The sequence below is a fragment of the Prunus persica genome, chromosome G5, assembly GCF_000346465.2.
Source record: "Prunus persica cultivar Lovell chromosome G5, Prunus_persica_NCBIv2, whole genome shotgun sequence".
Lineage (NCBI taxonomy): Eukaryota > Viridiplantae > Streptophyta > Magnoliopsida > Rosales > Rosaceae > Prunus > Prunus persica.
Genome location: NC_034013.1, coordinates 4,044,515 through 4,055,451, shown reverse-complemented (window position 1 = coordinate 4,055,451; position 10,937 = coordinate 4,044,515). Strand labels below are relative to the sequence as shown.

The following is a 10,937-nucleotide window of genomic DNA, read 5'->3' as shown; positions in this document are numbered from 1 at the left end:
AAAAATACAAATTCACAAAACTCGGCCATATCGTGAGAGAAGAGCAGTTGCTTTTAGTTTTCACCCCAATATCATCCCTCGATCAAGCATCAGTTCACACTTGTCAACATAATACTAGAAAAGAAACTATATCTGATATTATTGATCTGCCAAATAAACCGAAAGAAAGACCAACACTTTTGCAGCAGGAGCCTTTAGAGAATGGGTCAACCATCACATATGTTCCTACTAGAAAAGGAACATTGGGCATTGCAAACTATCTCTGCAGGTGTGGCGTGAAGGCTGCTGCCTATAATGTAGCAGTATGCCATGGATTATAACAGTTTTTTCATGTACTTACAGATGTATGCCGATGACATTTTTACTGTCATATTGCCAACTCATTGAGTTCCACCCATTATCCAAAAGAATTTTCTACAGCTTCAACATCGCATCCTTCCCTATTATTAACTAAAGCTTCATAAATAATTTTTTTTTACTAAGAAGTTTTCATTACTATTTTATGAATTTTTCAGATGAACTCAAAAGATGTACATAGGCTCACAAGCAATTTGTGTATTTTCATGTTATTTAATGAATTATTCTTATTTTTGGAAGTTAAAGTATACAAAAATAGAAATAAACGTAAGAGAATGACAAGTGGTGACACTTGAATTGTGCGTCGTCAGAGTTTCCAACAGGTGTTAGTATCGCGTGGCGCCATGTGTGTTCATTTTTGTATCTATAACTTAAAAAATTCACAAACAATGAATAAAAAATGAAAAAAAGGCACCGAAAATTTCTACAAAAACTCCTTGCGACATTATCTTCGACTACGATGTGTGATAATAAAATTTTGGCCTTGGAAAATTTGAAAGTAATAATTGGAGGAAGAGTTGTTGTCAAGGAGAGTAATGATTTTCAACATAATATTATTGTTAGCATCAAAACAAACTTGACGTTGAGAAATTATTTGAATTTTACATGTCAAATTTGTTGACGTGAGTCTCCTAATTAATCAAGGAGATTTACTTCCTTGATTAATTAAGGAATTTGCTTTCCTAATTTTATATAAGTGATAAATCATTGTACAATTAGGAGATACTTTTATAATTCTTTACTATATCTAATTCCTTGTAAAACCCTCATGTAAACTCCTATATATACCTTCTTATAGAGAAGAATAAAACTCAACCTAATACATTCAAACCATATTCGTATTTTAACATGGTATCAGAGCAATCGATCCTAGGTTGTCTCTAAACCCTTATCTCAAATTTCTCATATTCAAATCCAAAACCCTAAATCAAATTCCTCATATTTTTCCCCAAATCCAAATCCCTCAAATCTAAAGTCCCCAAATCCTCTTATCAAAATCCCTAAACACATACCCTCAAATCTTATACACATAATCCGTTTTGTTTTGTTTTTGTTTTTTTTTTGCCATTCCATCTACAAAAAACCGTATCAATTGCTTATTAATATTATTCAAAAGCATACAATATGAGAGGTACAATAAAACAAAATAAAATCTATAAAAAATGAAAGTATTCTAGGGCTGCTAACTGCATGCCTAATTACACGAATAAACCTAAACCAAATTTATACACATGATTATCCTACAAGTCAAGTTCTAACATATCTATACATATGTATAACTTCATCATCACCAACTAAGTTACACTCAAGCTTCTCCTTTGTAGTTCTTTGACTTTTACAATATCAACAAACTCCACATAATCCACCAAGCTCCCCCTTACCATGCTTCCGAGCTTTTTTCACCATCTTAAATATCTTCTGAAAAGGTTTGGACAAGAAAAAACAGGGAGAATGATCTTCTAATCATAAACTATGTGCATTGAGAAAGAAAAAAAAATTGCATATATAAGTTTCAAATTGAATAGAAAATATGAATAATGCTTACAATTCGGGATGAAGCTGCTAATGGAACCCACCTACCCAAACACAATTCAGTATGACAATATTCTTCAAAAATTCACTTTAAAACTAATAAAATTCAAACAGCATCATCCTAAAAAATAACAGAAAAAGAAAAAAACTGACCAGCACTCCTATTGAAGCCTGAAACAAATTGACACTGGCCTCCAACCCGTAGTCATGAATATAACAACAAAAATCAATCTCTAACACACCAAACCACATGCAACCTATGCAAAAACCTCCTAGTAATAGCAGACACAAGCTAACAAGAATCAAACTTGCATTTGATATGTGGCCTTGGCCATTTATCAAAATCCCCTGCATTTTTGTTAGAAAACTCATTTTAGCAGTCATCCATTGTAATTTTCACGAACAAAAAAATTTCCCTAGAACAAAGAAACTCAACAAAAACAAAATGTGCTTGTTTGCATGTGTCAAAGTGGGAGAGAGACTAGCTTAATCAATTGATGTGTGGGGTTTCAAAATTAAACGTGTTCTCCATTTGCACAAAGCCAACAAATCTTCAAGAAACAAAATTGTAGGAAAAAAGAAAAAAGAATGGAACCTAATTTAGAATCCTCACCTTGCCTATAAATCCATCTACATAGAAATGGAAACTATAAGCCTGCACAAATTATTAACAAAGATTGGAAACTAAAGCTCAATTTCCTCTTCTCTTTTCATCTCCTTCAAAACAGCACCTACAAACAAGACCTTATGCCCCAGCCCCAAATCAGATTACATGTATTTAATGAAGTTATTTTAATAGAGAGATGTTTCATAATTAGAAATCAGTGTTCCAAATTCCAAACAAAATAAAGAATGAATCCAAAACTAAAAACAAAATGAAAGTTCATAACCAAATGAACACATAGGGAGATTTAAAACTAGTGGTTCCATTAGAGTTTCCAATGAGATTCAAATAAGAATGTGAAGTACCAACTAAAAATAGAGAGATTCAAACTAACATCCAAATAACAGAGCAAAGAATGAGCAACAAGCTAACATTCAGAATGGAGCAAGAAATAATCACTCGAGAATGGACAAGTCCCTACAAGAGAAAGCCCCAAAAAAGGAAACTGTAACAATAAAAAGAACAAATTAGAAAGAGATTGTAGAGAAATTCATAGAAAGATTGGATTTAGGTTGAAAAGAAACAGCAGCACATGCCAATACTTTAAAGAAAATGAAGAAAATAGACTTAAAGAAGAAAAGGAATACCATATATGTAACAGAATTTGAAGCAGATTCCTTCACGAGTAGAGCGACTTGCTAGAGTGGTGTCTTCCGCCCACCTAATAGAATCAGAGATGCATAAGGAAGGGAAAAAAAACACTTTCAGCCTTAAATCGAATGGAAGGAACTGTGAATGCCCAAATCCTAAACTGAAATCCTATGAATTGACAAATATTACACAGAGCAATTCAAAGAATAGCTAAGAATAGCTTTTGGAAACCCAATCCAAACCCTAAATCCTTCATAACAATCAAAACCAAAATTGGACCCCAAAAATAACCTAGGAAATTGAAAATCAAAAGAGAATAACCAAAAATTTTAAATTTAAAGTTAATTATAATTTTCGTTAGCCATAGAAAAGAAGGACGGGGCCTTACATATGCTTCATTTGCTTGGGCTTCCCAGAACATATGAAATAGCAATAAAATAAGGGAGAGAAAAGGGTGTTTGAGAGGGATAGGCTGAAAACCAAAGTAGCGATAAAGGGGGGAGGTGAGAGAAGGGGAGAGGGGTGGAAGAGGAGGAGACAGCGAGAGGGCTTAAGGCTGAATGAGTTTCTCAATTTGAACTTGGTTTTCATAAAAGAGAAAAAAAAAAAAAAAAAAACCAAGTATACTCATGGGGAGTTTGCTCAGTCCAAAAAAAATGGAGGGAGTTCGCGAAAAAATTTCCCTCATAAACTTTGTTGTCACTTCATATATGTTTTCTCTTACCAAAAAAAAAAATAATAATTTCCCAACGTACTAGCCACGTTGTAGATTTCAGTGAAACTTGCAACGCGCTTGTGTGTGTTGTAAAATAGCCGTTTAACAACACACAGTTTTTGCATGTTGTCAAAAAAAAAATTTAGGCAACGCGCATTTAAAAGCATGTTGTTAAAAGTATATTTTACAACACCCATTAAACGCACGTTGTTATATTCATGTTGTTATACGGTATTTTTCTTGTAGTGATACCTTATCAATCGGATTCCCTCTAGTATCCTAAATTCCCAAACACCACTTCAAACACTTCACCACCATATCCAAACACCTCCCACCCCAAACCTGGAACCCCGAATTTTCAGCTGTGTTGTATTTGTCCACTTACATGATCACCAACGAAGCAAATTGGATCCCCGAGCAAAAAAGTGTGTTTTTATTGGCTATGCACCTCATCAAAAACGATACCGGTGTTATCATCCACCTAGTCAGAAGGTCTTTACCTCCATAGATGTTGTGTTTCGGGAACATGACTTATATTATTCAACAGTCCAGGAGGAGAATCGAGAATCCACCCCTGCTCCAATTCTCGATTTTTTTCCCCAGGACATTACTCTGCATCAAAGTAACCTGACACCAATGCCTCGCCGAGTACCTGTCACCAATGCCTCCCCTTAGTTCTTCAACTACAGAGACCCTACTTCAAAATGACCAGTCGTCAGGGATAAAGCAATAGACATTAGAGTTTATAGCGATGAAGCAAGTGAAGGAGTTGAGTCTTATTCAATCCGTCTCCACTGATAATAGCTCTGTCAATGAGTTGTCAAGCAGCCATTGTGCTGCTGGTTTTGCATCAGTGGATTTTATTATTTGGAACTTAATTACCGAGACCAAAGTAGAGTCTTTTGCTGTACCTCAGACTGCTTACTGAAATGATTTGTAAGCTGTTTGTGTTATTTATTTTGATGCCCAAGGAGGGACCCATATTTTGTTGCAGTTTGTGCAAATTCCATGCGGTGGATGGAGTCGTCCTCATTCCTATTATCTTGGTGATGTACCGGAAATAAGGAACTACTTTGCATATGTTAAGGTTCGTGCCAATCTGTTTAGAATTGGTAATTTCAGAGGCTCAAATAAAATAAGCATTGTGGAAAGGTATATCCACGGAGTAGGTTGAAAGCTTTTTTTATCATCTGAAAATACACATCCATAAATGCATGATATGAGTTCCTTTAGTTTTGTGTCATGAATTGCTTTGTGAATTGTTTTACTGCTAGACACATCATTCTATCTTTTCTTAATAATTGATCGTATGTTTCATTTGTTTATTACTTCAAATTTCCCAAGGTAAAAATTTTGTTTTCATACGTCATAGTCTTGGATAATGTTGCAAGGAGTTTGGAAAAAAAAAAAAAAATTTCAATATATTTTTGTATTTGTATTAATTTCTTATAAAGTTTTAAGGTTAACAAAAAAAAATAATAATAAAAATTGAAACTCTAATCACACGTGACACTAAAAAAAAGCGCCTCAAATGTTGATTTTTGTTGATCATGTTCTATTCAGTCCTGTTGGGTTCTTCTGGTGTGGCCTAGAAAGTGACCCTTCATGCCTTGCATTGCATGACTCAAATATAAAGGGATATACTGCCTATAATGAGAGACCACTTTTATTAAAGAAAGATTGCTCTGAAATTAATTCTTTTTGCCCAACATGTGGTGTGGATGTCTATGTCAATCAGCCTTAAGAAAACTCACATCTTTAATTTTAAAGAAATATCAGCTGGCTAATTTTGGGATTTAAACCCCTTCATATGTCTTCTTTTATTTATCTTTATATTAACCGGAATGGGGGATTCGAACTTGCAATCTCTTCCAATATTGTGAAGAGAAATACCACTAGAACAAGATCTAGTTGTAGAAAGTGTTTTAAAAAGTTTTTAGTTAATTAAAAAAGCACCAATAACATGTCACATAAAAGAGTGTTCGGAAACCATATAGATTGTGAGACTATGTCTATTTTTTTGAAGTGCGTGATTAGACGAATAAATTTTTCGCAGTTGCATATGAGGACTCGAAGATGAACTTGAGGTGGGAAGATGTGAAGAGGATTTAAAATCAAGGATTAGATTCACCAGGGACTTGTTAAGTGCGGAAACCTATACTATTATTACTATATATTTGTGCTTAATTAGCTGTTTGGTTAAAGTTTATTAGTAATTTTTTTATTGCTTATGTTATTGTTGGAGGAATGATCACAAAACTAAAGTTTCTTCATCACATTTAGCATGGCATTTTCAAACGACGAATAGGGAGACTAAACTTTACCGGACACAAACATTGCTTCGGTTTAAACTTCTGATCACCCTCATCTCTATGTCCGGGAAAATGGATGATTTCATGGAATTACGTTCAATCTATGTGAATGAACAGCTGGTTTTGATGGGAAAATGCTGTATGATTTAGTGATCGGGGTAGTTGAGGCTTAGGTTCTTCTTAAGCTGAAAATTTAGTTTGTGTGTAATCAGTTTCATATGAACATAGTATAAGCAGATGATTAAAATGAAATCAGTTTCAATTAATACATACCAAACCAATAGTTTCTCCACTTTCAGAGCAGAAATGTTGCTATCTAGCTATACTCAACTCTAAAATTAAAGTTCAGTCGACGACAGAGAAAGTTTGAAACTCTTTGTCAGCGATGGCTGCTTCCATGACCTGTCGCGGGCCAATTTCCCCACCATTGTCCATGAAGGACTTGATCAAATTGTCGTTGACGCCACTCATCAGCGTCACCCCTGGATGATGTTCTTCTGAATGAGGATACTTCCAGTCACTAATATTCCAAAGCAAAATGTGTGGCAATGGCCTCGCATCATATCCGGAAGCCTCGAGCTCCTCAAGCTTGCTCTGGTTTGCTTCATGCAGAGTCTTCGAGGTGCAGCTAAAGAATCCTGTGAAGTCGGTGAGCACAAACACTTTCTTGATCATCTGCTCTGCCTTCAAGTTCTCATTCTCAACCACTTCCAGAATCAGATCACACACCTTCCGATAATCGACACTCTCGTTGGACTTCATGCGACATGTCCTCATCATAAACTCGCACTTGGACTTTAAATCATCGCCTTGTATGGAATGCAGCAGAGGCTGAGGCTGAGGCTGACCGTCGGGCAAATCACCGAAACTGATCACCTTTCCTTTCCATGCCGGATCTTCATTCAGTTCCGAAACCAAAAGTCCCAAACTCACCCCCAGTTCTCTTTGTAATTTGGCCGTGTCCTCGGTGATGTTACACACTGCCAAACAGTTTGTAAATTTGCCCAAACCTTCTTCCCCCTTCTTTTGCTGCTGCTTTAGGTACATGTCCTCCACCATTGCCTTCCACTGAAGGTTAGCCGCTTCCCCGAAATCCTCATCTTCTGCATATTTTATGATCTCATTTGGAAGCAAAGCATCCGGCTTTATTATGCCGCCTCCTAAATTGCCTCCTGCTGCAGCTGCTGCTTTCACCTCCTCCAAACACTTTTTAACCTCAGAGCGCTCTAGTGTGTGGTTCCAAAGTGAGGCCCGATGCATGTAGTAATTTAAAAAGGGCTCCAAAGCGTCGGTTAGCCGTTCCCACTCTTCGGATTGATCCGATTCTGGTGGGAAAAGCCTCCTCGCAATGCTTTCGCGAAGCAAAATGGAGCTGGTGTGATGGTCGGGGAGGCTGCAAACCACTGCAGTCCCAGATACCAAAAGATGATCAGCCTCATCAAGTTGGTCCCAGTCTTGGAATGACTTTAGTTCCAGCTTGTGCTGCTTAAATTTTTCAACATCAGACTTCCACCGCTCCGCCAAGAGATCCATAATCTGGTCGTGTAACAACTTATAGTCAGGGTCGCGGTGGAGCCTCTCCCCTGCAGTAGGGTCTTGGCCTTGTTCTAGAAGGCCGTAGAGAATGTCGAGAAGGTCATTGAAACCCCATTTCCAACCGGCGAAGGCGGGGAGGTTGCATAATAGCGTCTTGGGGTGGTTCTGGTGGAGCCAAAACACGGCTGTGTGAAAGGCTTCCGGATAATCTCTTCCCTTACTAGAAATCCCAGAATGGAGATTGAAGATAAGCTTGAGGGTGGTCAGGGGATTGTGGGACCAGGCCACCGGCAGCAGTTGCTTCAGATAGTTAAGTCTATGATGGTTATAATGGGAGGTCTGTTTCTGCCTCTCCTGCTTGATGTCGTCATCTTCGTCGTCGTTACCGATGTGATCTTGATCTCGACTTTTCACATGAAAAAACAGATCAAGGCAGGGATCACCGAAGGAATACCACGAGGAGAACGAAATAGGGGAGGTGGAGATCTTGTCGGCCTCGGCCATGTCAAGGTTAGAGTTGGAAGACATTAACCTTCTTGTGAGCAGTTGAGGATGACGGGCAACAAGGGTTGTTGAAGTTGGAATTTTAGGAGTAGCAGCAGGAGGATACATTACTTTCAGAACCCTCGTGAAATTGAAACACATTTGAAGCGTTACTGCTTTCTTCATCTGTAATTCCTCGTGAAATTGAACCCTCTTAGTTCAAATTGGTCTCTCTCTCTATTTCTCTCTCTCTCAGTGTGGAGAGGCTTGACTGATTGATCTTTAGGCTTCCAAGGAAATGAATACGCTTGTTTTTGTTACAGAACAGATTCACTGCCTACTTGGGCACCAAGGAAAAGGAATTATATCACAAATCAAATACATAAGATAATTATCACACATATCGCTTTAAAATAAGCGAATTTCCAGTGTAGTGGAACTCTATAAAAAAAAAAATTCAATTCCCAATTTTTCTTCTTTTTTATGTCGAAATAAAAAAGTTACAACCAAACATAATAGAAATTTTTTTTAAAATCAAATACAAATATTGTCCTCCGAATGAAGAATATGTCGAGTTTATAGGTGTTTCTGTTGGGTTGTTTTGAATAATCCCTGTTAACTAGGGAGTAGGTTGTTTGTTTTGACTATTTCCCTTTGTTGATAACCATGTTTCTGTTAGAGTAAACGTGGACTGTAATCTTTGTTTTTATTTAGGAAGTTGTAAGGCTATATAATAGCCAGTGTTTGCTGAAGTCAATAAGAAGTCTCTCCCAGATTAAGTGTGTTGCTTTGTTTAAGTTCTTTGTGTCACAACAATCTGATATTAGAGCCTCCACTGGGCCTGAGAAAAAAAGAAAGCCGCAGACTTTTGAGTGACTTGCAAACACAGAGAGAGAGATATGACGAGTGAAGTGAATTTCGTGCAGCCAGCAATTCCCCGCTTCGATGGTCATTATGACCATTGGAGCATGCTCATGGAAAATTTTTTGAGGTCTAAGGAATATTGGAACCTGGTGGAGACTGGTTATGCAGAAACAGAAGCTGGAGCAGCTGTGACTGAGGCACAGCAAAAGAAGCTCGATGAGTTGAAATTGAAGGATTTGAAAGTGAAGAATTACTTGTTCCAGGCAATCGATAGAGACATCTTGGAGACCATACTTCAGAAGGATTCTTCAAAGCAAATATGGGACTCGATGAGAAAGAAATATGAAGGGAATGCAAGGGTGAAGCGATCGATCCTACAAGCTCTTCGTAAAGAGTTTGAAACCTTAGAGATGAAAACTGGTGAGAAAGTCTGTGATTATTTTTCTCGTGTAATGTCTCTTGCAAATAAGATGAGGGTGCATGGTGAACGTATGGTAGACGTTACAATTGTGGAGAAAATACTTCGTTCCTTAACAGACAAATTTAATTACATAGTTTGTTCTATTGAAGAGTCGAAAGATATTGACCAGCTGTCCATTGATGAATTACAAAGCTCACTGATTGTTCATGAGCAGAAATTTCACAAGCATGATGGGGAAGAACAGGCCTTAAAGGTAACTCATGAAGACAGGTCAGGAGGAAGAGGACGTGGCAGAGGGTCATATAGAGGAAGAGGCAGAGGCAGAGGTCAAACATTCGACAAATCACTTGTTGAGTGTTATAATTGCCACAAGCTCGGACACTTTCAATATGAGTGTCCAAGTTGGGGCAAAGAAGCCAATTTTGCTGAGCTTGATGAAAAGGAAGAAGCAGTGCTACTGATGTCATATGTGGAGCTACATGGAGCAAAAAGAGAAGATATTTGGTTTCTAGACTCGGGGTGCAGCATGCATTTGAAACAATATTCTGTATAATAAAAGAATACAATTCACTACGAAAAATGAATGCAATCTTGTACTTCTTCATCCATTCCAAATGAAGGCAAATGGAAAAAGCAAAATCAAATTAAGAAAATCTCTACGTTGCTTTTGTTCAGAATAGAAAGAGTTCATACAATGTATACATTATTTTGCAACTGATAATTTTAGGATATATCTACTGTTGAGATGACACTTGTGTTAACATTGGTTATTATTGTTAAGCAGCAAGTCAAGAAACTGACCTCATTTAGGTAAGTGTATGGTATATCCATTGCCCTTCTTCAACCATGGATGGCCTCTCCCCTTGTAGCAATTGTAGCCTATTGGTAGTCTAGCTTAGTAAAGAAATGACCTGCATAAATGAAGCCAACATCAGAGTACACAAGAACTTTCTTTCTATATACAAAAAAGGCAAACAACAATATCCAAATTAGAGCAACTGGCCCAATTTTAGGGAAGAAAAAAGAAATATACACAAATCAAACATAAAATTAAAGGGAAAAAAAAATAGAACTACAGTTGTAAACTGAGTTCCTTGACTTGTTCAAAGATTGGCATGACAGGTTCGGTGACAACAAAGATGGTACACTTGGTGGTAGAAGCACCCAAAATTTCATCAGCTTAAGTACTATGAAATAAGGATATAATATTTGGGTGTCTAACCTGAAACATAATCATACTGATGTATCATGATTGGAAACTTTAAAATACAAAATAGTTTCCAACTAACCTGGAAAACATGAAATATAGTTTCCTCTACTTCTTTTGCTTCGGGTATGGAACGGAACCCTTATATGTCAAAAAGGTGAGAGACAATTCCATCTATTGAGATAAAATTCCAAAGACTTTAATTCATAAGTCAAGCAAAACATTCAAATTAGAGACAGAGATAATTAGAAATG

At 37.0% G+C, this 10,937-nt stretch overlaps 1 protein-coding gene and 1 long non-coding RNA gene across 3 annotated transcripts; both read right to left on the bottom strand.

Moving 5' to 3' along the window:
* LOC109949208 lies at positions 1,496-4,495 on the bottom strand. 2 transcript variants are annotated; one of them, XR_002271741.1, is made up of 3 exons: positions 3,534-4,495; positions 3,142-3,215; positions 1,496-2,999 (listed from the first exon to the last, which is right to left on the bottom strand). It is a non-coding gene; the product is annotated as an uncharacterized LOC109949208 (long non-coding RNA). The 2 variants fall into 2 exon arrangements; XR_002271742.1 differs by having other exon boundaries at positions 1,496-1,776.
* LOC18775701 lies at positions 6,518-8,320 on the bottom strand. The gene has a single exon (XM_007208911.1). The coding sequence runs from the start codon at positions 8,318-8,320 to the stop codon at positions 6,518-6,520; it is 1,803 nt and encodes a 600-aa protein (XP_007208973.1).

What these genes read in the sequence shown, in the direction of transcription:
- LOC18775701 (XM_007208911.1), bottom strand. Translation starts at nt 8,320, where the DNA reads ATGTATCCTCCTGCTGCTACTCCTAAAATTCCAACTTCAACAACCCTT.